The sequence below is a fragment of the Cervus canadensis genome, chromosome 13, assembly GCF_019320065.1.
Source record: "Cervus canadensis isolate Bull #8, Minnesota chromosome 13, ASM1932006v1, whole genome shotgun sequence".
Lineage (NCBI taxonomy): Eukaryota > Metazoa > Chordata > Mammalia > Artiodactyla > Cervidae > Cervus > Cervus canadensis.
Window position 1 is genome coordinate 73,057,258 of NC_057398.1, and position 27,307 is coordinate 73,084,564.

At 50.7% G+C, this 27,307-nt stretch overlaps 1 protein-coding gene across 1 annotated transcript; it reads left to right on the forward strand.

Moving 5' to 3' along the window:
• The first annotated feature begins 1,263 nt into the window (after positions 1–1,263).
• Positions 1,264–27,307, forward strand: RAB7B (RAB7B, member RAS oncogene family). The gene is made up of 6 exons (XM_043485840.1): positions 1,264–1,777; positions 10,895–10,963; positions 11,463–11,589; positions 12,331–12,546; positions 20,101–20,226; positions 26,579–27,307. The coding sequence occupies exons 2-6, from the start codon at positions 10,911–10,913 to the stop codon at positions 26,657–26,659; spliced, it is 603 nt and encodes a 200-aa protein (XP_043341775.1). The 5' UTR covers positions 1,264–1,777; positions 10,895–10,910; the 3' UTR covers positions 26,660–27,307.

Here is a 27,307-nt window from a genome sequence, read left to right on the forward strand (position 1 = left end):
ACGGTGGCATGAGGCCCGTGCACCGCCCAGCGAGCTCAGTGCGTTAATGAGCCCTAGGACATGCTCTCTGCACACATCAAAAAACAGTAATTGTGGACCTAGCTTGACCACGTAGGGATGAGAAAACTCCCCTGCTCAACCTGGAGGAGGAACTGGTGATGGAAGCGTGATGTCTACTCAAGAAAGACAAAGACGTTCTCCTGCTCCCTACTTTCCTTTGATTATAAAGCTGTAGCCCAGTAAGTTCTCGGGTGCGGCATTTCTCACCTGCCACCTGTAAGCCTCACCAGCATCCTATTCTAATAAATCACGTCTCATCGATCACTTTGCTGTCACTGAACTCTTCTCTGCACTGGGACATAAAGGACTATCGCACAAGCTCTTCGGAGGCCCCAGAAATGACACCTAATGGCTTCAAGGGCACAAAACCTTTCTGCGTCCTTCATTTCCTTGATTGTAGGAAATAGCCTTCATTCAGCCTCTGTAACCTTCCCTGAGCCCCAGTGGGCAGTTTCAAGGAGTTGTTAGTTAGGGAAGGGAGGGGATGCAAGACAAGGGAGAAGCAATGCAGCCCAGCGTTGGGGCAAGGTCCTGTTTCCTTTCAACAGATACACACACTATCTTTGAGCCATTCTGCAGATACTGAAACCCCCTCCAGGTGAGAGAAGTTAAGGACTATCAATGGTATGCCGCCCGCCCGCAGGTTTGCAGACCCCAGACCAGTTGGACCTGAAGGATGACAGTACCGACTTCTACTTACCTCATCCAAGAATGTCCACGAGCTGATCATACCTTCTTTGAACAATTACTGTAAAACCTCTCACCACCTTCTTAGGTTGGGACACACAATTTTGAGGACATTAGCCCGCTGTGGCTCCCCTTTACCTGGCAAAATAATAAAGCTATCCTTTTCTGCTTCACCCCAAAGTCTGTCTCTGGGTTGTGATTTGGCACTGGTGTACAGGGAAGTTGAGCTTTAGGGAACACTAACATTTTAACTCACTGTAGGTTCCTAAGAACTTCAGGTTGGGTCACACGCTCTTACCCAAAAACCCCGGGGAGATGTCAGGACTTGCCTCCCATCTCACGAGTCTGGTTCTGTGTGTGTGTGTGTGTGTGTTGGGGGTGGGGGGTTGGTGGGGAGGGAGGTATCAATGTGGTGTGCATGCGCAGCGTTAATTAAGAGTGAGGGCAAGGTGTGGGGACCAGAACCTCTCCCTAGCAGGCTGACAGCAGGACACATGTGAGTCTGATAATTCAACCAACAAAAGGGCAGCTTTACTGGCTGGCTTCCAGCAGCAGATGCAGAAGTTCTTAAAAACAGCCAGAGGATTTTTATGGTAACAGACCCTCTGAGCCACAGACTCAGACCCTCACGCCTCTCCTGCCTCACCCCTGCCATCCACCCCGCCCGCCCTGCCCTGCCCCAGGGCCCAACGTCTCGGTAAACTCAGTTCTCAGGGGCCCCAGATCCAGTCTGTTGGGAGCCCAGCTTTCCATCCTCCCCACCCACTCCACCCACACGGCTGAGGTCACACCGGCCCAGCCTCTTTTGCAACTTTCCCAAGTTTGTGCATAAAGAGAGAGGAGGAAAACTCAGAAGGAAGTGACTTGGCCTCAACAAGTTTGCTCCCAAAGCCTTTTTCCTCTGATCTAGCTGAGACTGCTGTTCTAAGAGGAGCCCCCCAGACTCAGAGAAAACCCCCCACCTGCCATCGGAGGCTGAAAAGGCTCTGGAAGCTTTTCCTGGCTCTTGTCTGTTCCGGCAACACCAGAGGTATTTGGGTCCGGGGGTGTGGGGAGGAGTGGAGGATAGGGAGGCTTTGAATCTGGCAGCTGTGGAGCATAGATCCAGCCCAGAGATCCCCTCCACGCCTCAGCAGCTCCCAGGGGGTGGCAGCAAGCCAAGGCAGAAAGGACTCCTTGCCCAGCCCAGGGAGCCGGGGCCCGGCTCGGGGCTCTGCATGGCCGCAGGTGGGGGCAGGATGGTGCGGCTGGACACAGTCAGAGGAAGGAAGAAAGGGAGCCGGGCGGGGCTGGGTCCTGCATCACCCCGTCACACTGACAAGGCACCTTCCAGGATGGAACCGGGTCAACCCAAGGGTCTCGTGGTAGAACGGGAAACTCCTGGTGTAGGAAGGCGTCCCTTTTGTTCTAAATCATAAATATTCCTCAGCATAGCTCTGCAGGGCTCGGCGAGTCAATGAACAGAGTTGAACAGACTCAGAGCTTAACCTCGGCTCGCCACAAGCTAGTTGTTCCCAACTCTGGAGTCCGCTGGGCTGTGATGGCATTTTGTTAACTGCAAAGTGTCATATAATTGCTAGGCATTGTATATTAATAAAAGTAATTGCTTTGGACTGGCTGATCCATTCCCCACCACAAAGTGCTGCGGAGATAGTGACTGATCTATATCTTCAACCTCCAGAGTACCGATGTGTGATAGGCAGTACATATCCTGAAGGATGGATGGGTGGATGGATGGGGGTGGATAGATGACTGTTTACTGAAGACTCGATATTCCTGGCATGCGTCAGCCTCTTTAGGGGGATTGAAAGGTGTGAGGCATTGTCCTGCCCTCTAGGCACTGATAGTCTACTTGGGGAGATAGGACTAATACCCCCAAAGAACTTAAAAGAACAGGAGCGCTGAGCCTCCGCGGGTACACCTCCCCGAGGGAACGGGTCTAAACCTGCTAGGATTTGGGTGGGTGAGGCAGACTTGCAAGCCTTCCTGAGAGGCAATAAAGACATGTGCTCTCTTGATAGCCTCTTTTCAAAGACAAACTTGCTCCCAAAGACAAAGTTGCTCCCAAACTTGTAAACCCCATTTATGTGTTGGGGTGGGTACCTCTGTGATTTGCCAAGGCGTGGGAGCAGAGAGGGCAGGCAGTGCCATGGAGTAGGAGGAGGGGGCAGGCTTTGCCAGCTTCTGAATGCTCGTCTGCCCGGCTCACTGCCTCTCACCCTCCTCCCTGTCCGCAGCAGTGACCCCTCACCCAACACCAAGGAGGCAGAAGCTTGTGTCTGGGTCCTGGTTGGGGCCAAAAGGGCAGAGAGAGAAGGAAAGTGGGCAGGTGAAAGCAGAGCAGGTCCAAGTGTTCTTAGGAGACTGGCTTAAAAAAACATGTGTGGAGGGATGTGCGCTGGGGAGGTATCAGCTCCGTCTTTCTTACTCTCTGGGCAATGAGTTACACTGCAGCTTCAGCAGATGGGCAAGGCTAAGTCCTGCCAAGCAAGAGAACAGTCCCTGGCAGACTCTGCTCTGTGTGGGCCTGGGCTGGCTGAACAGGGGCCCTGCTTTCCAGACCTGCTTTTCTCTGTTATTTAACAGTGGAGGGTGATGACTCAGTCTGGCCTCTAGGAGGATGCACTGGTTTAAAGCATCTGAGTCAGCTGGGTTGGGAGGGAGGAAGCTTAAAAGGACAGTCACTGCCAAAGCCCAGCCAAAGGCAGAACCCGGAGGATATGGGAAGAGCCTTCGGCACATGCTTCCCTGGTGAGCTCAGCCAGTGTCTGCCCACAAGCCACCTTCTGTCACCATTGATGCCATCCTGGTCACCCTCCTACTGCTAGTTATCCTGGGGCCAGTGACCAAGCTGTTTTATTTTATTTTTCAAATAGAAGGACTCACACATTTACTACTGAACCACCCTACCAATGCATAAGCATAGAAACAAAGAGAAAAAACATTTTTTCCCCAGTAGAATGTGCCCAGCTGTCCAGACAGTGGTGATGTTTTCAGCTACATGTGATAAATAGCAGTAACCTTGATACAGTATCAACACGGGGCCCTCTCACATGGGATTCCTTACAGACCCAGCTGGGTTCTTCTCCGAGGTCTCTTCTTGGAGTTGTACCTGGTCTTGTTACCAACTGTCATGTGAACCCATTGGGAGAACGGGATGTTTCTTCTGCTTCTGTTTCTTGGCCAGGAATTGCTTGATCCTGAAAGTCTTGGGAGAAGGCACGGTGAGGAACGGGGTCAGCCACACACACGGGGTGGTGGAGCAGCGGGGGCAGTATGCTGTTGTAAATAGCCACTGCAGCAAATCCCTGCCGTTCCGGGGGCAGGGGTGGAATGCCTGGCAGCACACTTGGAGGGCACATTAGGGGAAGGACCAGGTCGGGCAGGTGAGGGAGCTCAGAGGAGAAGCTGAGGTAAGCTAGAATCTGGAGAAAAGACTCAAGTAAAACTCCAACCCTATGAATCTCTGGAGGGCTGCCATGGAGCAGAGGAGCTGGGCCTTTCTGTGGCTTCTGGGGGAAATCCACGCCTCGTGGAGGGAAGCTCTTTGGGGAAGGTCTGGCTCCATCTCTCCATGAATATGGTGGAGGTGTGGGAGGTTGGACCAGGGGAACTTCAGGGTCCTTCTCTGGTGTACTGGAGCAGATCCACAGCAGTCACTTGAAATCAGCCATGGTGGGAGTCTTTACACCACAGAAAGCAGCAGGCACTGTGAGTCAGGTCTCTGTCCCCCACCACGGTTAACCATTTAACTGGGTCTTTTCAGTTCGCTGTAAGAACATGACACAGTTGCTACCCTGCAGAAACAGCCTCAGCCATGAGGGATGTGCCCACAAGGGACCAGGCTCACCAAGTTAAGAGACTCTCCCAAGGTCACAAGCATATGGAGGTGGGATGAAAATCCTGGCTCTGAAATTCATGATCATGCCATGGTCCCCGGAGGCCTCTCTCCTGCCCCAGACACAAATGTGACTGTCCTCTCAGATGACTTTGGGCTGCCATCCATCCATCCACCTGCTCTTTTTAAAGGAATGTTATCTTTATTGGGTATTTTTAATTACAATAACTTAGACTTGTGTAACAAATTTTAACAAGATGTATATAAAATTAAACAATAGCTCCTAGCTTTAATCTACCTTTCCCAACCTATTAATCATTCAGCATGTATCTATTCATAGCTTTCTGTGTATTTCAAAGAAAGAGAGTGAAATAGCTCAGTTGTGTCTGACTCTTTGCGTCCCCATGGACTGTAGCCTACCAGGCTCCTCTGGCCATGGGATTTTCCAGGCAAGAATACTGGAGTAGGTTGCGATTTCCTTCTCCAAGGGATCTTCCCAACCCAGGGATCAAACCCAGATCTCCCACATTGTGGGCAGACACTTTACCGTCTGAGTCACCTGGGAAGCCCAAAATTGGACCCTGACGGAAGTCCCCATAATTGACTTAAGAGCATGGTTACTTTGACTAACACTGGAGCCATTATAATTCAGCATTTCTATGGAGAATTTCTCCAGGCAAGAATACTGGAGTGAGTTGCCATTTCCTTCTCCAGGGGATCTTCCCAACACAGGGATTGAACCTAGTTCTCCTGCATTGCAGGCAGATTCTTTACTGACTAAGCTATGAGGGAAGCCTCTCTGTATTGCAGGACAAGGAAGTTTGTGTTTGTTTTTTTTTTAAGGAGTGAATTAATAAAGTGTCTATGTATTGCAGGACAAGCATAAATACAATATTAAACATATGATCACATACTTAGGGCTGCTGTTTGTTTTTATACAACTGGGATCAAACTATGCAAAATGTTCAGTGATTTTATTTTACTTAAATCATCATCCTTTTCCACTTCATTAATTGACTCCTTTGAAAACTGCCTAGTATTCCAGAGTATGAATGGTCATAATTTATGCCACAGTCTCTTACTGATGGGCATTTAGGTTACAGTGTTCTTCAGCAATCATTTTTTAAAAAATGTGTATTTGAGCATATGTGTATTTCTGTTGGATACACTTCTAGAATTAGAATCTAGGGTATGTTCCTATTAAATGTTGTTACTGTCAAATTGCCCTTCAAAAAAGACGGTGCCAGTTCATAGTATATCAGCAGTAAACGAGAGTTTTTCCCACCCATTTGTCAACACCAATTTTTTTTTTACTGTCAGTTTTTTTTAATTTGTTTATTTTTTAATTGAAGGATAAGTGCTTTACGGAATTTTGTTGTTTTCTGTCAAACCTCAACATGAATCAGCCATAGGTATACAAATGTGCCCTTCCTCTTAAACCTCCCTCCCATCTCCCTCCCCATCCCACCCCTCTAGGTTGGTTCAGAGCCCCTGTTTGAGTTTCCTGGGCCAAACAGCAAATTCCTGTTGGCTCTCTATTTCACATATGGTAATGTAAGTTTCCATGTGACTCTTCCCATACATCTCACCCTCTCCTCCCCTCTCTCCATGTTATTATCAAGCTTTTTTTATTATTTACTTAGTCAGCTATTTGGCTATGCCAGGCGTTAGCTGTGGCATGCAGGATCTTTGCTGCATAATGCAGGAAACTTCACTGCAGCGTACGGACTCTCCAGTTTGGGTGAGCAGGTTCAGTAGTTGTGGCATACAGGCTTAGTTGTTCCATGGTGTGTGGGATCTTAGTTCCCTGACCAGGAGTCGAACCCACATCCCCTGCATGGCAAGGCAGATTCTTAACCACTGGACCACCAGGGAAGTTCCTATCATCAATCTTCTTAATTTTTGCTGTTCTGGTGGGTGAAAAAAGTAGTATTTTTTAACTTTGCATATCCTTAAAAAGTGGTAGATTTGAGTACTGCTCAAAACTTACTACTTATCATTTGTAAGATCTCTGCGGGTTACTTATTCTTTGCTCACTTTTATGTTCTGTGTTGTCTTTGATTGTCGTCTGTAGAGTGCTTTACACAGAGTGGATATTGATCTTTTGTTATACACATATGCTTTCTACCTCCCCAGCTCTGCTGCACCATGTCAATCCCAAACCGTCCAGCCCCCAAGACTCTGCCAGGGGCACCAAGAGGGTGTGTGGTCCTCAGTGCAGATTCACAGAAGGCAGGAGGTAGGACTTAGCAGTTAAGAGTGTGTTCTCTGGAGTTAGGCCTGGATTCAAATCCCAGCGACTATTAACGTAGGCTCTGCCACTCACAGACTGCTTCTAGAGGTGAACTACATACCTGGCTTCTCTAAACACCTGCTTCTTCAGTGGTAAAATAGAGACAATAGTAGCATCAATCCCCCAGGCTATTTTTGGGTACTAGTAATAGCCATCAGATAGCTAACATTTCTTGAGCCCTAATTTGTGCCATAAATGCATTATAATAATGTATTATGTGTGTTGTTAACCTCACAATGATATGCACATTATTTGCCTGTTCACACAGAGCTCCACACAGCACCAAAGTAAACCTTAGCCTAGGGTGAGTGCTGACGGCTCTGCCTGGTGACGCCTCACTCCTCTGCCTCAGGGCACTCAGTGACCCCTGGTCAGTCTGCACACGGGAGCCCCTCTCCAGCAGCCTGTTCCTTCAGCTTCTGCTGCGCCTGTTGTCGTTTTGGCTGCCTTTCTCTCGGTCCCCTACAGCCCGACTAGGATTTGGTTGGAGTTTACCAGACCTGAGTCGAATAGTCTAGATCCAGTGCACACAGATTCTACAGATTCGGACTCAGGAGGTCAGGGGGCAACACGCACAGAGCAGCCTCTCTGGCTTCCGGCTCACACACTAGCTCATCCGTACGCTGCGTGTGTGGCCTTAGATGCGTTACGAGTGACTTGGCTTTTCTGAGCCCCCTTGTGCTCATCTCAGAGCCCAGGACCCTCTAAGTCCTACGGAGCAGCCCTGTGGATGCTCAGCCAGTGCTGGCCTCCTTTCTGCCCCCCTGCCCCGCTGTTTTCTGGCTCCCCAGGGCTCTGTACTGGCTTTTGAGGCTAAGCTAGCAGGTTACACCAATGCCTTTAGGCAGGAGCCCACCCTCGCTCCCTTTCCTGAGTGGTGACTGATGCTCAGAGACATGTGCCCTCAGGAGCTTCTGAGTCACTTATCCCGCAGCTGGTTTCCTGGTGGGCAGTGACCCCATTACAACATACCAGCCCTGGCCAATACCTTGACTTCTCTTCCTCTGCCTGTCTGAAGTGTGGGAAACAAATGAGTAAATAAACATTTGACAAGATTCTTGGCCTGATAGTCATGACCCTTCTTAACCTTGCTTCCTTCCTAGGCTTTTCTCCCTCCACACTCTCACCTCACCCTTCCTGAGGAAAACCATCCACGTCCTCCACTCACCTATCCCCCGAGCCTGATTATTTCATTCTCTCCTCTGAAATATTCCCCCAACCTCACGTATCATTTCTGCAGGGCCCAGGCGGATTGCCGGCCACCACACACACACACACACACTCCTCACAGCACTTTCTCCAGGCTTCGGTCAGGACACTTTCCACTTTCTCTCTGCTGTAATCGGTCACCCCTGTCCTGTCTCTCCCAATGACTCCCTGCAGGCATCTCCCATTTGCTTTGTCTTTTGCTCCTCCCAGTGTCCAGGGCAAGTCTTCATGGTCCAGCGACTTACAACTCCAATAGATAAAGCATTTTTCACTAGAAGGGTCACTGGGACCCAGATGGCTCATTCTGTAGCCAGAAAGCCAAGACTCAGAGAGGAAGTAACCGGCCCCAGAAGCAAAGTGAGAACTAGAACGAAAACCTCAGGATGTCCAATGGAGAGCTTTTCCCCTGTACCAGGGAAGCTCAAGTTGGCCAACTTTTGATACCTCAACCAGGCAAATTTAGATCAAGTTTAACTCACATACATCTAGTGCATTGAGATTTGAAGACCCAGGAGTCGGGAATAGTATATATGTGTGTGTAGTATATATGTGTGGGTAGAATGAAAGAGCTAATTAAGCACAATTCCCTGAAACAGTTTTGCTTTATCTTCTTAAAAATAATAATTATATATGCATAAATATGTAATTATATGTATAAACATGAGGCTTCCCAGGTGGCGCTAGTGGTCAAGAACACATCTGTCAATGCAGCACACGTAAGAGATGCAGGTTTTTTTAAAATTTATTTATTTTAATTGGAGGCTAATTACTTTACAATATTGTGGTGGTTTTTGCCATACATTGACATGAATCAGCTATGGGTGTACATGTGTCCCCCATTCTGAACCCCCCTCCCACCTCCCTTCCATCCCATCCCTCAGGGTCATCCCAGTACATCAGCCCTGAGCACCCTGTCTCATGCACCAAACCTGGACTGGCGATCCGTTTCACATATGATAATACATATGTTTCAATGCTACCCTCTCAGATCATCCCACCCTCGCCTTCTCCCACAGAGTCCACAGGACTGTTCTATATATCTGTGTCTCTTTTGCTGTTTCGCATATAGGGTTATCATTACCATCTTTCTAAATTCCATATATATGCATTAGTATACTGTTATTGGTGTTTTTCTTTCTGACTCACCTCACTCTGTATAATAGGCTCCAGTTTCATCTACCTCATTAAGAGATGCAGGTTTAATCCCTGGATCTGAAAGATCCCCTCAAGGAGAACATGGCAACCTACTCCAGTATTCTTGCCTACAGAAGCCCATGAACAGAGGAGCCTGGCGGGCTACAGTCCATAGAGGCGCAGAGAGTTGGACCCAACTGAAGCGGTTTAGCATGCACGCATATATATAAACATACCTATAAGTATTTTCCTCTTACAGGAACAATACATCTTTGACATGTTTGCTGTAAAAAAAAAAAAAATGGAACATACTAAAAAGTAAAGAGAACAAAATTAAAATCATGTAGTTTTCTACTACCCAGAATTAATCACTTACATTTTTTATATATTTTTATATTTTTTATATTTCCATCTAGAACTTTTTCCATGAAGGTAGGAATTCATTTCAGGCTTCCCTGGTAGCTCAGCTGGTAAAGAATCTGCCTGCAAGGCAGGAGACCCTGGTTCAATTCCTGGGTCGGGAAGATCCCTTGGAGAAGGGATAGGCTACCCACTCTAGTATTCTTGGGCTTCCCTAGTGGCTCAGATGGTAAAGAATCTGCCTGCAATGTGGGAGACCTGGGTTCAATCCCTGGGTTAGGAAGATCCCCTGGAGGATAGCATGGCAATCCATTCCAGTATTCTGGCCTGGAGAATCCCATGGACAGAGGAGCCTGGTGGGCTACAGTCCATGGGGTCCCAAAGAATTGGACATGACTGAGCAATTAAGCACACCACAGGAATTCATTTCAATACTGGGGGTGGGGATGGGGGTGGGGGTGGGGATGGGGGTGGGGGTAGGGATGGGGGTGGGGGGCTGGTATGGTTTCTGCAGTTTAGGGTCTTTTGGTTTTCATTTAGATCCCATGGCATAAGCATTTTCCCACACTATTATAACACACTCACAAACTCCATTGTAATGACTGCTTAAGAGTTCACTCTGTGCCATAATTTTTTTAACCACTTCTTATTTGTTGGATGTTTATAAATGACACTGGGGAAGAAATTTCTTGAACAAGAGCCTTTGCCCGCATTTCAGATAATTTTTTTAGAACAAATTCCTAGAAGTGGAGGGCCGGGACATTTTTAAGGCTCTCCGTACTTGCTGCCAAGCAGCTTTCCAGAAACATGTACCAATCACACCCCCACCAGCTGCATGAGAGAAGAGCCTTTTGATTCTGCCAAGGCAGCAGCACCTCGGGCTGGGGGAGGGCACCGTTCCACCAGAGGCCTCTCTGCCGTCCGAACAATGGGCCCCTTGTCCCGCCCCCATCTCCTCTTCCCGCACTGCCCTCCATCCCCGGCTCCAGGCTTGACTGTCTGCAAGGCCTCTGTTCAGTCCAGTCCAGCCTTGGCGCTCCAGGCTGCTGCCTCCAAGAGCAGGGTGGGTAGAGCTAAAGGTGAGAGGACAGCCTGTCCCATGGGGCCACCATCCTTCCAGCCCCAGAGAGACCCCCAGGAGAAGTGAGGGCAGGGGTGTGTAAGGGTTGCTAAGTCATCTGCCTCTGCAGAACAAGCCCACCCAAGCCCCTGGTAGGGATCTGCACATGACAGGGGAAAGGAGAGGCCAGCCCCAGTGACAAAGGCCACGGGGGCCTCTGGCCAGCTGGGGAACGACTTCTATTTCCCTGCAGATTCTGAAGCCCCTCCATGAATCCTCGGAAGAAGGTGGACCTCAAGCTCATCATCATTGGAGCCCTGGGGTAAGCCAAGTTCAGCTCGGGGCCTGGGGGCTGGGAAGCAGCCTCTGCCAAGGACAGTGAGACATCCAGGATGTGCTGCCTGCTTCCAAGGGTCCCTTTCTGATTCAGGGTGGCACCAGGGGGGGTGTTCCACCCCAAGGAAGGGAGCCGAGGTAGGAGAAACAGGCCGGGAGTCAGACTACCTGGTCTCTGACCCCAGCTCTGCAGCAAGGCCACAGTAACCAGATGTGTGAACTAGGCAAACCATTTGGCATGTCTGCCTTCCTCCATCTCGCCACATACAGGAAAGGTCTGGCTGTTTTGCTGGGAGGCACTCAGCTCTCTACAAACTTCTCTGCTCACTTTGGTCCCTATTTCTAGAGTCCATTCCCTAGTCCCTTGCTATTCAAACTGCAAATGTTAGAAATTCAGAGTCTCAGAGAGAAATGCTGGTGAGAGGGGCAAGATGCTGAGAATGGTATGGGGATGTGTATTCACGTGTCCTGGTTTTTTCTCTCAGTGTTGGAAAGACCTCCCTCCTCCACCGATATGTGCATAAGACGTTTTACGAAGACTATCAGACCACACTGGGGGCCAGCATCCTCTCCAAGATTATCATACTGGATGACACAACCTTGAAGCTACAGGTGAGCAGCCCTCCCATCCCTTCTTCAACATACAGTCCTGAAAGTCACCCCACAGTCCCCAGACAGGCGCTCACCCAGCAATGTGCACCCAGAAGTAGAATGGAGCATAGGTCAGCAAACTTCAACTCGCGGACCAAATCTGGTCCTCCATCTGCTTTAAAGTTTTAATGGAACACAGTCCTGCCATCTGTCTCCTCGTGACCTTATGGTTGTTGTCACACTACATCAGCAGGGTTGAGCAGCAGCAACAGACAGTACTGTCTGCAAAGCCTGTTCTTCAGGAGTACTTTCACATCTGACCTGGGAGGAAATGAGGGCTCAGATGTGAAAGTACTCTTAAGAGTGTTAGTAGCTCAGTCGTGTCTGACTCTTTGCAACCCCATGGACTGTAACACGCCAGGCTTCTCTGTCCATTGGATTCTCCAGGCCAGAATCCTACTAGAGTGGGTAGCCATTCCCTTCTCCAGGGGATCTTCCGGACCCAGGGATCAAACCTGGGTCTCCTGCATTACAGGTAGATTCTTTACCGTCTGAGCCACAGGGAAGCTAAATATTAGTGCAGATTCTGTAGTGTACGTGAATGACAGAGAGTCATGTCTGTGTATGGAAGGACCGCATGCAACTTTACCAGGGCTGTCTGCCCCCTACCCAGAAAGGAAGCTTTGACATGAGGTGGCCTGGTTGAATGTCCTTTCAGCCACTCATCACAGCCCCATGGGGCCACTGCTCTTTCCCTTCCAGATCTGGGACACAGGCGGCCAGGAGCGATTCCGCTCCATGGTGTCTACATTCTACAAAGGCTCTGATGGCTGTGTCCTGGCTTTTGATGTCACTGACCTGGAGTCCTTTGAAGCCCTGGAAACCTGGAGGGGTGATGTTCTGGCCAAAACCATTCCAATGGAGCAGTCCTACCCCATGGTGGTGCTCGGGAACAAGATCGATCTGGCAGACCGGCAGGTAACATCGGCTCATTCATCCATTCACCAAACACGTGAGGACCAGTTACATGCCAGGTGCTGGGCTAAGTCCCACACATACAGAGCTGAAGCGGGCATGGTCCTTACCTTAAGAATTTCACAGTCTAGTAATGGATGCATTTTAAAGACAATTATGATGCAATATGGTAAATCATGAGCAGTCACAGAGAACACCTTGGGGACCACAGTGAAAGGGCATCTATCTGGTCAACCCAGGGTATAGCAAGGGCTTCCTCGAGGAAGTGGAGCAAAGGTAAGAAATAGCATCATGATATGAGCTGAGAACCGGAGGTAATTTTGTTAGAGACAGGAAATGGAAGAATGAAGGCCTAGGAAGTAGGCAGGTGGGATTTGAATTAACCTGTAGAATAGTATTTCTTTTTTTTTTTTTGGTAGAATATTAGTTCTACCCAAGATCAGATAGGGAGTCTGTAGTTATGAATCCTTGAATCTTCAAATATTCTGAGAAAGTAGTAATATGTATTTTATTAGCTTAAGCATATTCTACATCATCTGGCTAGCCACTTGACAAATGATCTGCTTGCTCCATGACTGCAGTGACCACACTTATGTAGGTATTTACTTATTGCAGTGGCATTGAGTCAAGCTCTGTTCATCATTGTCTCCTAATAAGAAAAGAGTAAAAGTAAACTTAAGTTATAAGACTCTCTTCAGCCAAACAAAACCCAAAAGACACCACAAAGAGTGTTTGAACAAGTTGTCTTAGTGTTTCAAATAGAGAAAATAAATGGGGAACTGAGTCATCATATTTGAACCACATTTTCAAAAGGGTTCAAATAAAAAGTGATAGAACTGAGGCATCATTTGGAAGGATGAAGGGTGGATGGTGAGTGAGGGTGCTTCCAGCTAAGCCACCTGTTTGGAGAGAAGAGCCTCCTGTTTGGAGAGAAAGATGGGTTTGGATTTGACATGCTAAGTTTGAGGAGCTTGTAGAACAACTGATTGGGGATGACCAGTAGACTTTAGAACACATAAGAATGAAACTTCAAAGGAGAAGTCTGTGCTGGAAATAGAAATCTGGAAGTCATTAATTCTCTGGTCACTTCAGGTTGCAAATTTAGTGTCAATTCTCTAATTACAAATCCTCAATCTCAAATAAGAGTCAAAGTCCCAAGTTCATTCCCAGCCAAGCAGTCTCGAATGTTCACACCAGGGCCAGCAGCAGGTGAGAACACAGGGGCCTAGGAAGCAGATCCCATTGCCAACTTTACGTGTCCACGTCCTCCCTTCTCAGGATAATTCTGGTTCCAGGCTCTGTTAGGAGTGAAGCAGAAAGAGGGAGAAGTGGTCAGAAGGGCAGGAAAATCTTTATTTGACTGGTACTGTCTTGAGATAGTTTGTGCGCTATAGCAGATATGTCAAGCTGTCTCTGGGTGAGTGACTCCTTTGGGTCCTAAGAAGCCTCCAGTGGAACATTTAAATGTACCTCCCATGACAAAGGTCTTGCATATTCTTCCTCTCTCTCCTCAGTTCCTAATTTAGGAGTTTAAGAGCCATCCTCCATCCTACAGTTCCGCTTCTCCTGTGGATGCGCTCCTGATGGGGTTTATAACAGCTCGAGGCTGGCGAGCTCTCCGGGGCTCCCACCTCTCCTTCTCAGGGCATAGCGGTGCGTGCTGGCTGCACTGGCGAGCCTGGGTAATTCGTTTTCAGGGCCCCGTCCTCTCTCTGCCCTGATGCCTTTCACCTTAAATCCCGGGGGTGCAGTTAGACAGCAGCCCACTGTAGCCACAGTCATGTGGCCTCCTTGAAGCAGTCATGTGGCCTCCTTAAAGCCCTCTTTTGGTCAGAGTTGAAGCTTTATACTTTCTTCCTCTTGTGGGGGTGTTCTCCCAACACAGTTCTCTGCAAAAAATATCCTTTCTAAACCCTCCTTTTAAATCTTTTTCCATCCATGCCAGAGGGCTTGGAGTCATTCAGCAGATTCTTGCTCATCAACCTTTGGAAATGTGCAGGGTCCTGTGGGTGGGCTGTCTCCCAACCACCTTGATATCCAGCATCTATCAGATGGTAGTGTCTCTGCCACAACTTCCATTTTAGTATCTTGCTTCTATAGGTCGTGGGGTGGGAGGTCAGGGGTGTTCAAGACTGAGAGTCTGACTTTCTCTTACTGAAATAAGAGGCCCCATCTTCTGTTGAGAGGGAGGAGGAAGGGAGGCAAGAAGGAGTCTTAGGAATCACGGTGAGGTTATGCCACATACTCTGGAGACAAACAGGTGAAGGAGTTGGCCAAGGACGAAGTCCAGAACTGACGGTGGACTGCAAGGGCTCCCTGAGGGAGGAGACCAGGAGACCCGCTGAGCGGAGTCGGGTTGTGGTTCTCTTCAACAGCAGTGCATGGGGTGAAGGCCGGGGCCATGATGGAAGGCTTTTCCAGATAAGAGCAGCTGAGGCCACAGAGACCCGTGGAGGGAAGACGAGAGACCAGGAGAAACTGAAGAACCAGGGGGCTGTCAGAGGTTGAAGAGCAGGGCAAACAGAGGAAGGGGAAAGGAGGCCACGTGTAAAGGTTCATGGAGGCCCTGGACTGGGCCTGGAGGGGCAGGCGGAATGGGGAGGAGGTGGAGATGGCAGGAGGGACAGGAAGTGTGAGGCTTGGGGCTGTGTGGAAAGGAAGCTTCACCAGATCACAAGTGTCCAAGGAATGTGGGTACCCGGATGGAAGCGTAAGTGATGACTCAGAGGGGTAGAGGCATCCTATCCCAGCTGCGGGGGCATGAGCTCTGTTCTGCAGAGAGAGGAAGAATAAAGGTTTGAAAGAAGCAGTGAAGCCCCAGGCAAGCCCAACTCCATCTCTGGGATCTGTGCTGAACAGGGTGTGGAAGGAGCTCCCCCACCCCCCGACTGGAGAAGGCAACAGGATTTGGAGGGGGGCCAAGCTGGAGGAAGAGGGTGAGGAAGTGCTCACAGGCATGAAACGAGCACAGCCAAGTGCAGAGAAGGAACTGGGAGTGGGGCGCGCAGAGGGACTTTGATCCAGAGACCCAGGATGGGGAGCCAGAGGTGAGGCTGGGAGGCGGCCGCCCTCCAAGGGCACAGACCAGGCAGAGGATGCCGCCAACCCTGAGAGGCGAAGCCCGGGCTTGGGGAGCGGGCTGCAGATAGTCCTCACTTGCACAGGGTTGAGTGGATAAGGACCCTGAAGGAGCACCTTCTCTGAGCTCAAATTCATGTGTGTCTTTGGCCAGTTCCAGCTTCTTTGTGAAACGGACACCAGACTCAGATTTCATGAGGTTATTTGAGGCTCATAGGCAATGATGCCTATAAAGCACACAGCAATCTTAATACATGAAAGAGATTGTTATCCACCTTCTTAATTTCATATCTCCAATGTGTAGGCTGGGAATATAGGGAAGTTCTTCCTACTTAACAAAAAGAAAATGAATATTTAAAATGTATATGCTAGATGTGGCATGAAGAAGTGTTAGTCACTCAGTCATGTCCAACTCTTCACAACCCCATGGACTGTGACCCCATGGACCGTATCCTGCCAGGCTCCTCTGTCCATGGGATTCTCCAGGTGAAAATACTGGAGTGAGTTGCCATTCCTTTCTCCAGGGGATCTTTCCCACCCAGGGATTGAACCTGGGTCTCCTGCACTGCAGGCAGATTCTTTACTGACTGAGATGAGGAAATGAACATTGATGATGGTTGCACAATGATGTGAATGCACTAATGCCACAGAACTGGATGCTTCAGTATAGTCAGAATGATACATTTTATATTTATATATAAATATGCATTATATATATATAATATACATAATTACATTAAATATATAATTATATGAATATATTATACTTATAAATATAAAATCTACATTTTGCATTTATATATTATATATATTTATATTTTATGTATATTTTACCACAATCAGTCAATATCTCACCAGGATAGTTGTAAAGAAATTGCCGACTTAGGTTTTTCTTAAAGTCTCTACCTGTTTTACAGAGGTAAAAGTGAAAAAAAAAAACTGTTAAAAAAACCCAGCTCTGCTAGCATCTATGCTATGAGGAATTTATTCACTAGGATATCAATTCTTTGCTCTCAGGTAGGCAGTTTCTGATTTACTGCTGATCCATAACATTGGGATTATGTTTTCTGAAGATATTCTTTGTTATTTTTTATTGGTTTAAGATGTATCTGACCTATCTCAAGACACACAATTGATCATTTTAGATGCATATGAGATGGGAAAGCATCATAGATAAACATCGGCAAAATGGACTAATTTTGTCAAACATTTGACTGCTGATGAAAAGTAAAATGTTAATAGTATGTGCATGCTAAGTCACCTCAGTTATGTTCTACTCTTTGTGACCCTACAGACTGTAGCCCACCAGGCTCCTCTGTTCATGGGATTCTCCAGGCAAGAATACTAGAGTGGGTCACCATGCCCTCCTCGGGATCTTCCGGACCCAGGGATCAGTCCCACATCTCTCTTGTTTCCTGTTTTTGGCATTTGGGTTCTTTACCAGTAGCACCACCTGGGAAGCCCGTTAAGAGTATATTGTCATGGACAGAGGAGCCTGGTGGGCTACAGCCCATAGAGTAGCAAAGAGTCAGACCCCTGACTGAAGCAGCTTAGCATGGAGACACATCAGCCAAAACAAAAATCAACGGAAGTAACACTTCCAAAGTTTTCACCCTTCCTGTGTCTCCACGTACCACAACCTGAGTTTATGTCTGCAGGCAGAGTCTAAGTTATGTATAACTGTTATTTTATAAATAAAAGACAACACGATTTTAAAAATCATGAGGCTGGTGCTAGAATTGGAAAGGAAAAGTGAAAAGTGCCGTGTGGGTCATTTTCTTCCCCGTGGCGACTTTCTAAGGTTGACTGGAAGAGGTGAGGGGATTATAAAAAGAACGTTAATTTGCAACACAATTTCAACTGATATCCTGGAGGATGTATTTAACCAGTCCGTAAAAGCTGGACAGAGAATGAGTGGGGAGAAATGAGATAAATGTCTGTCACGCCAGGCAGCGGGCAGGTCGGTCACTGTCCGTGGCAGAGAAGGGGCTCTACCTGTGCCTCAGCAGGCTGTGTCTATGGGCTTAGCTTCCTAGCTCTGTCTCTGGGTGAACTTGGGCACCAGTCTGGGCTTCTGCTTCTCACGCCATGAGATAGGAAGAAGCTCCCTGCCTCCTGGAGAAGCAGAGGCACCTGAGTTCATTTCAATTCGCTTCCACGTTTACTGCAACTCCTAAGGACCAACAGGGAGCCCAGAAAGATGCTCGTCACCTGGCGGGGCAGGGGAGGGGTAGGATATAAAGCAGGAGGGAACAACAAGAAGAGTAAGTCCAGTCCTTGCCCCAAAGTCTTTTTAAGGATTTTAAAAGATACAAAGCCCTTTGCATTCCTAAGATGCCATCAACGGATCGCGACATGTTCATTTCTAATGATCAATTATGTGTGTGTTACCAGTGAGGACAATGATAATCAGCAACCTGGCTGTCCTTGACACTTCATCCACATAGTTCAGGATTTTGCCCAAGCTGTGAGGTTTCTTGGCTGTTCGCTGGGTCAGGGGCGCTTATGCTCCAGGGGAGGGGGGATATCCTGGCCGGCTGGGGAGCCCCTCGCACCACGAGGCAGGAGGACCTTGGAGACCAGAGGCCAAGACCAGCGCCCGGGGCCGCTCCCTGCTCTGCTCCAGTGCAGCAGCTCCTGGGGGGGCTGGGGAAGGAAGCAGGTGTGGGGATGTCGTCCGGACACCCCAGAGGGCAGGCCGCTCAGCTGACCCCAGTGCCTGGGCCACTCCTGAGGCCGGGACAGCAAGGACCAAAGAGACAGGCAACAGTGGAGCTCCTTTAACCCCAGGAAGACACACCTTCCAGAACCTGCAGGAGACAAATGATAGTCTCAGATCTCCCCCTGGCTGCCCTGGGTTTAGAAAAAGGAGCCAAGTCATTCTTTGTCATGAAAAAACCTTGGCTCCCTTAAACAAAGTGAAATAATGGCTATAAAGTACCAGGCACAGCAAATTTCACCATATGGTCATTCCCTATTCCCCGAATAACTGATTAGGCTAAACTCAGCGGAGCCAAAGGTCTTTGGAAGGAACCCGCAGAGCTGCCAGGGCCTTCAAGCCAACGTCCTCAAACTGACTGGCTTTTGCATTTGGGTAGAGGTATATTCGTTCAGCCTGTAGAGAGTGGCTTGTGGGGCCAGGCCAAGAGCTAAAAAGTCCTGACTCTGAGCTTGTGGCTCAGACAGCATAGAGTCTGCCTGCAGTGCAGGAGATCTAGGTTCGATCCCTGGGTCGGGAAGATCCCCTGGAGAAGGAAATGGCAACCCACTCCAGTATTCTTGCCTGGAGTATCCCATGGACAGAGAAGCCTCGTGGGCTACAGTCCATGGGGTTGCAAAAAGTTGGACACAACTGAGCAACTTCACTTTGACTTTCTTTGTTTCTTTCTGAGCTCAGGAAAGCTAGAGTCCAGTGAGAGACAGAACAGAAGCACAGTTTCTGCGCAGGGCTGGGCAGAGGGCAGTGCAGATGCCGTGGGAGACCGGGACTGGGGCTGCCTCCAATCTCTGCCTTTCTTAGCTGTGTGGTCTGAGGCAAGCTGCTGAAACTCTGAGCCTCAGGGGTCTTACCTATAAGTGAGTGAAAGTTGCTCAGGCGTGTCCCACTCTTTGCAACCTCATGGACTATACAGTCCATGGAATTCTCCAGGCCAGAATACTGGGGTGGGTAGTCTTTCCCTTCTCCAAGGAATCCTCCCAACCTAGGTATCGAACCCAGGTCTCCCGCATTGCAGGCAGATTCTTTACCAGCTGAGCCACAAGGGAAGCCCAAGAATCTTTCTGACGCAGGGATCGAACTGGGGTCTCCTGCACTGCAGGCGGAGTCTTTACCAACTGAGCTATCAGGGAAGCCCTCTTACCTGTAAAGTGCAGCTAAGAAGACCCACCTCACAAGGCTGTTAGAGGATTAAGTGAGTTAATGTGATCAGACGTCTAATCCAGCATGTGGTCCAGAGTAGAAGCTTATCAGCTGCTCCCAGGACTTTCCCCTGGGAAAGAAGGGTTAGTAGGACCCAAGCCTCTGCCCAGCAGCACGGGCCTGATAAGCCAGCTCAGGAGAATGGGGTTCTCCCCCCCAGGCCCTGGCTGGTGTCTGTTGCACCCCCCTTGCCTTTGCAGGCACTGAGGAAGGAGCTGGTGGCAAGAAGCCGCTCCCAGTGTAGGCCTTAGGAAGATGCTATAGTGCAGGGGGCTTTAGTTCTTCCAGGCCTGTGTTCAAATCCTGCTCAGCCCTCCGCGTGCCAGTCCTCAGCCTCATGTGTGAAATGGAGCTAACAAGAGCCACCTCATTGGTTTACGTTAAAAAAAAAGAATAGCACATGTAAGCTTACAGCCACATGTAAGGTTCTCAGTATATAGGACTGGCAGTGGGGAAGGTGGGGCTTGGATGGTGGTGATGATCGGGGTGGGGATGTGATGACGGCAGGGATGATGGTGACGATGATACAAGAATGGTGGTCATTTCTTCCCCTTGTGCAGGTTCCGCAAGAGGTAGCCCAAGGCTGGTGTAAAGAGAAGGATATTCCCTATTTTGAAGTCAGTGCCAAGAATGACATCAACGTGGTACAAGCCTTCGAGATGCTGGCCAGTCGGGCTCTGTCAAGGGTGAGTGGCACATGCCAGGGCTGCCCCCTAGGATGGGTGGGCTCAGAAGCATCTAGAAAAGTACCTGGTGGGCACAGGGAGGGATGCGGCTGGGACAGGACTGCTCGTGATCTTCATTAGTTGCTGAATGAGCTCAACAGTACTCTAATTCTGGAACCACAGAATACCAGAGGCATAAAGCTTCCTTAGTTTTATCGGGGGGGGGGGGGGTGGGTTCATCATTGGTGGAGTTTCTATAAAATACAGTCCTGTACCTCACCCCTGGAGATTCAAATTTAGTAAGGGTCTGAGAAGTGATCTAGTTCAGTCCTCACTGATGGGAGAGCAGCCCCGTGGTGTTAAGTATTGGTCCAGGAGGAATAATCAAGCCTGGAGAATTTGCTGACGTGGTCCAATCAAGACGATGGATAGATGTAGACCCCTTGGTGTGGCCTTGCAACGAGCAGGTCTTGAGTGTGCCATTGGCGCCGGGCACCGTGCGGGCCCCAGGGCCCCTCACTCTCGTAGGAAGACAGGTCCACACGGGAGCAGCTGCAGCGCAGGCTTTGCACGGTGGGCAAGGACGGGTGGGGGGCCCAGAGCGGGGCACACAGCCCGCACTGCGGAAGGGAGGCAGGAGAAGGAGGGGAAGCTCAGGGCAGGTTGCCCGGCAGCATTAGCAGGGTTTCAGTGCCATTCTGTGTGGAGTCTGGAAACCGTGAAGAGGGTCCGTGAGAGACTGGCATTGGGAGGGGCTCAGCCCGTTTCACTGTTGTGCCACGTCCAGCCAAGGTGGGCTTCTTAGAAGCAGGGAGAAGGCCATCACGGCAGAGATTTTTAACTGAGGAAGAGAGCAGATGAGGACAGGTGACTGGAGGGCTGCCCTCTGCGGAGGAGCCCGCTGTCACTGGTCTGCCTGGCACTGCCCACGGTGGAGAGGGTTCACGCTCGCCATCTTCATACCCCATTGCCTTACCTTAGGGTTTGTCCTCGCGGGCTATTCTTAATACACCCCCTCCAGGCCACCCGCCCTCACCGTCTCCTTAGTGGGAAGCAGGGGCTGGCCATCTGCAGCACCCGGTCAAGTGCAGCTCTGTCACCCAGTCGGTAGTACAGACGCGCCTGCTCAGGCCATTCCCTGGAAGGCGCGGGGAGCTGCTGGACCTTGGAGGGTGACGCGTGCTCAGTGGTCCACCACAAACGCGGCGCCGCGATCACCGAATGCTCACTCACGGGGAAGCTCCAGCAGCTCCACCAGCCAGGGTCTGCGTGTGGTCAGCACCTGTCCCTCCTGGGGAAGGCACGCCCTTCATTCCTGAAGCCATGTCCTTCCTGCTGTGTCTCCGTCATGATGCAGCGGTGTCAGTAGATGGTAGCTTGCCTTGTTTTTCTTTTTTTCCCAATGGCCTCACTTGTCAAAAGAACGGATTGGCAACCCCGTGTCAGTCCCTCATGATGATGGAGGAAATTTATGACGAGAAGTCTAGAGGTCACAGGTGTGATATCCACAGTCAGACTGACCTTGGTTGGATCCTGGCCTCATGCTTTCAGGTGGACTCCTGGGCAACACATATGACTTCTCTGAGTCTCAGTTTCCTCATCTATAAAATAGAAATAATTCCATCCCATACAAATTTTTGCGATGTCAGGCTAGGGCTAGAGATGTAGACCTCATGGCCCGTGGTCAAGTAGAGGATTAAGGCATCCAGAATAGATGGTCAGGGGGTGAGGAAAGTGCCATGAGGGGGCTTGGCCAAGGCATCAACATGACCGAGAGGTGCTGGTGGCAAGGCCAGTTAGGATGCCTACCCAGAGAAGGGACCTGTCTTGGATGTTGAAAGGTGACACAGTTTGTAGGTGGACGGCTAGGCTACTGAGGGCGTGAGCAGCAGCTGCAGAAGGGCAGAGAGAAGGCCGTGACAGAGGCCCAGGTGTGAGTCCACGGGGCTCATGTCGGGGACCACCATGGGCTCCATCTGAACAAGGGGGAAATGTGGCCTGGAGGGAACTGGAGGCGCTGGGCCAAGGTGAGCAGTGAGGCTCTCAAGATCAACAGCAGCAGACCCGACTGCATACGATAGGCCCCTCATCCCTAGACCCACTGCCAGACCCCAGGGCCACACGGGGGCCCACCTGGGGCCTGGACGCCACCAGAGTGTGTCCTCCGGCCATGTCTCTATTATTGAGAAATTTGGAGGAGAAACAGTTTGCACTAAAACAAACATACGTGCTAGGACACAGAATGTAAAAACACATGTGGCTTTTTGCGGTGAAGCTGGAGTTTGCAAATCTATATTTTAAGGTCAAAGAAGAGTTTTCACGGACACATTTCCTCCAAGGACCTGTCCCTCATTCCCACGTGCTCATTCACAGCAGCCCAGATACTTGGGGAGGAGGATGTGAGGGGCACTGCTAGAATATGGAGGGAGCCCAGCCTGGGGAGGGAAGAGATGGGCTCTGACGTCAGCAGATCTGGCTTTAAATCCTGCCTCTTACTCGCCGTGTCCTTGACAAGTCATGTGCCTCCCTAAGCCATCGCTTCCCTCCCTTTACGAACAAGTAACAGTATCTTCCTCACGGGGTTGTTGCCAGGGCTAGATAAAATAGCATGGTAGTACAGAGGAGGCTTTAAATAAAAGGGAGCTATTTTTATTTGTTTTGGCTGCACTGGGTCTTCGTTGTGGCACCTGGACTCAGTAGATGTAGCACATGGCTTAGCTGCCCCAAGGCAAGTGGCTCTCAGGTCAAACCTGCATTCTTAATCACTGGGCCACCAGCGAAGTCCCTGAAAGGTAGCTATTTTTAAACGAAAGCACAGGGAAGTTTCATGCTGCAGGGAAGATGAGCTTGATGGGCGGTTCTGAAGGTACAGGCAGGAGAGGATGGGGATGGCAAGGATGCGGTGGATTAAAGAGACTTTGGAGGGAGAACTATTGACGGTTGATGATGATCAAATAGAGGAGAGAAGGAATCAGGAGCTGCTGAGGTTGATGACGAGGTTTCTAGCTTGCTAAATGGAGGAATGATTGATCAGTGATGCTATCGACCAAGATAGAAAAGAGAGGAGGGAAAGCAGAAGCCTTACAAGAGAAGGAACAATGTGGTCCACTGGGGCACATGGCATTTGAGCTTCCTTGGGATGCCTGAGTTCTGCAGTGAGCTCTGGATGGAAGGAGTGATTTACAGGCAGAAAACCAGAAGAGGTGCTCAGTTTGCATTCTGAAAGGAGAGAAGGAAGCTAGTTACTTTAGTGTCCCTATCTGGCCACTTTGAAGGATCAGGTATTTAGCTATTCATGGTTAAGAATGCCCTCATAGAATAGCATTGAAACATGTATTTTATCATATGTGAAACAGATCACCAGTCCAGGTTCAATGTGTGAGACAGGGCACTCAGGGCTGGTGCACTGGGATGACCCTGAGGGATGGGATGGGGAGGGAGGTGAGGTGGGGGTTCAGGATGGGGAGCACATGTACACCCATGGCTGATTCATGTCAATGTATGGCAAAAACCACTACAATATTGTAAAGCAATTAGCCTCCAATTAAAATTAATTAATTAATTAATTTTAAAGAAAGAATGCCCTCATAATCAAAGAAGGGAAACCCGCCCGCTTTGGGGGATTTGGGCTGACAGGATTTTGCTCTTACCAAGTTGGCAATACCACCCCTGCTGGGCTGGTCAGGCCTGGCGTGGGCCGCAGCGCAGAGGCCCAGTTCCTTTTGGGTTAATTAGAGAAAGACATAATTACCATGTCCGGGAGAAGGCAGGCTGACTAACAGCTAAGCTTAGTGAAATTACAGGACTTTTATAAGGTCCTTGGGGTGCAGGATGTAAAGGCAGGGTCATGAGGTGACCGGGCTCAGAGAGACAAACTCGCAGCCGCATCCTCACCGAAACGATGTGTTAGGATTCCTGGTGTTATGTTACTCGGCATGCACAAACTTGCCAAGAGGACTGTGGTCCGAATTTCATAGGGAGCCTCACTATGGTCTGCCAGTGACTTGGAAGCTCTGTAGGAGACCCCAGGATTAAGATGATACTGTTTTCGAGTGAAACGATGTCATAAACGAAAAGAGCTCCACACTGACTTGACCCTGGAGGGGATGTGACTATTCCTGGGTGAAGAGAGCGGCCTGAAGACCTCAGTCTTTACCTGTGTAACGGAGGCGTGTGCTCCTCACATCTTCTGAAGCAGCATTCTGTTTGTTCCGCAAAGCGCAGAGAGCTCAGAAAGCGCGCAGCTGCCCCGGCAGCTCAGACTCTCCTCCCAAAGTCCGGCATTGAGGCCAAGGCCCAGGCTCTGCTCTTGGTCTCAACCGGGCCTGGATGTGAGGCTGGGGCACTCTCAGGGGTGGTGAAACATCAGGCCCAGCCTCCTGGTCCAACAGGTCCAAGAAGAAATGTTCTGATTCCAGCCAAGGTGTCTTTGCTGTTCCTGGTGAGAGGGGGACTGACAAAGTACCAAAATTAGAGGCTCTTTTCAAAAGCCTGTCTTTCTGGAAGCAGTGGATCGGTCAGCTTAAAGTGGGGACTTAAACAGTAATGTCCAGCTCCTCCTTGCCCTTCCCCGTGAGGCTCAGAAGAGTCAGGCTTTTAACCTCAGTCGGCTCGGTGGAGCATGCAGGCCCTGCAGAAGGGGCTGACTGCAGGGCTAGGCGGTGTCCCGAGCCATGCAGACCCCAGCCCGCACACCAGGCCTCGGTGGTACTGGGAGAAGGAGCTTCTTGGGCCATTTTCTCTACTTGAGCACCTCTGGATAGGAGTCTGCTCTTTTGGGGTGAGGAGCTGCAGAAATCTGGGGTGTGCCGGGCTGGGTCTACAAGCAGTGGGCTAGGATCCTCCCCAGCAGAGGGGGATACGGGGCTGGGGTGTGGAGACATCCCTGGAGGGACAGACTTTCATTGGGAGACACTGGCCCCCACTCCCCAAAACTAATATATAAAACAAGGCTTCCCAGGTGGCGCTAGTGCTAAAGAACCCACATGCCAGTGCATGAGATGTAAGAGAGTGGGTTCCATCCCTGGGTCAAGAAGATTCTCTGGAGGAGGGCATGGCAACCCACTCCAGTATTCTTGCCTGGAGAATCCGTGGACAGAGGAGCCTAGCAGGCTACAGTCCATGGGGTCACAAAGAGTTGGACACAATCGAAGGGACTTAGCAGGCATGCATACATATATGACAAATAAAATTCTAATATCCCCAAAGAATTTGCTGAGGGCTACTCCAGGCCCATCATCCAGGCTGACTAAGGGCAGCTGTGCTCTGCTGGCCAGGACACCCTACCAGGGAGCAGCTGAGAGATGGGGGCTCTGCAAGAAGCAAACACTTGAAGAAAGGCTGGGTCCCAGGCCCGGCGCTCTGAGCTCTGGGCCGTCAGGCGGAACTACTGCCTAGCCTGGGGGTGGCAGCGAGCAGCGGGGCATCAGAGGACCTTCTCGTGTGTCTTGGGGGCCACCCTCATGAGGGTGAAGCAGCCTCCGCGATCCAGAGTCATGGGCACTAAAAATTTGGTTGACATTCTCCAGCTGGGACCCAGAGAGGAAGTAAAGGCACAGGCGTCATTCTGGAAATTGTCCCCTCAGAGGGGCGCTTGAGACAGCCCTTGGAGGGGGCGGGTTCCCAGCTCAGGTCCACACCAGCATATCCACTCACTCACTCACCACCACACACACAACACCTGCCGTGGAAGGAGCATAAGGGTTGGGAGCTCAGAGATGGAGGAGCGTGAGCAGCGAAAGAGACAGGATCCCTCTAAGAAGAGGCCCATCTATCTCCTCAAGGGAGGACGGCCTCCCCGCCTCACCCCTGCACCAAGCAGGGTGGCTCATGGCTGAGGAGCGGCCAGCCGGGCGGGGAAAGGCATGTCAGACTGACCGCAGGCTTCCTCTGGACTTTGTTGGGACAGGAAACTTTGGGAAGGTGGGCAGAGAAGTAAAGAGGCCCAGTAGAAACATTGAGTCTGTTTTGGGGAGGGCTCCCTGGACATGGGGGGGGCGGGGACACAGGATGAGGGGAGGTTGGGAGCTGGACACAGAGAAGGTTGGGGTGTGGGGACATCGTCTGCAGACACGAGCAGCAGGCTGTCATCATCTCTGCCCGAGGTCAGACGGCCTCTCTGGAGACTGGTGAGTGAGGGGACCTAGCTGGAGGTCAGGAGACCTGGGCTGCTCAAGCAGCCGCCCGCCTGCTCTGGGCTCCGGGGAAGGAGCTGGAGAAGGCGGTGAGGCAGGAGTCGGCGGGGAAGACCTCCCCAGGGCTTCCCAGCAGCACAAGGCGAGGGAACTAAAAGCCACCGGCTGTTGAGAAATAGGGGGAAGGGGGAGCCCGGCCGGCCGGGAGGCGAACGCTGACGCCTCTTTTCCTTCCGCAGTATCGAAGCATCTTAGAGAGTTACCTCACAGACTCCATCAAGCTCTCACCGGAAGACCAGCCCAAGAGCAGATGCTGCTGACCGTCCGGACCCCGGCTCTGCGCGCCCACGGACGGAGCTCAGCCCCGCCGGCCGCCCGGGCTCAGACGGCAGCCAGGCTCCTAGGCCGGCAGCGGCCCTCGCCTCCGCGCGGGCTCCAGACCAGCCCCGCCTCGGGCTAAGTGCAGTAGTCAGGGCGGAACCGGGACGTCCCAGAGGAGTCACGGCCCCTCGCTGGACCCGGCTTTCCTGCCCTGCGCCCTCCCCGGACACCTCCTGCTCTGGAAGGCGCATCCCTGCACGCAGGAGGCAACGGACCCGCCTTCCTCAGCGCGCCCACCGCACCCCACCCCCTTAGAGCCGCCGCACAGCTGTGGACCAGGGTCCCTGCAACCAGGGCCGGGGAGGCGGTCCCCCACACCCACTGGCAGCAGCTGTTGGGGCCTGGGACACCGTCTGTCTGTCCCCCCCAGAGCGCAGGGCAGAGGGAAGGCAGGAAGACCCCCGGGACCGCGCATGTCTCCTTGCTGGCGCTCAGGCTGCTGCCTCAGCTGGTTGTCTGCCACACGAGGTTGGCACGTGCCCTGCCCACATCCCGTAGCTCCTCAGGACCAGAAGCTCGGCTTCAGTCCCAGGCGCTCTTGTGGAGACACACTGGCCATTCCTTCAACAAGTCCTTTTGTGTATCTA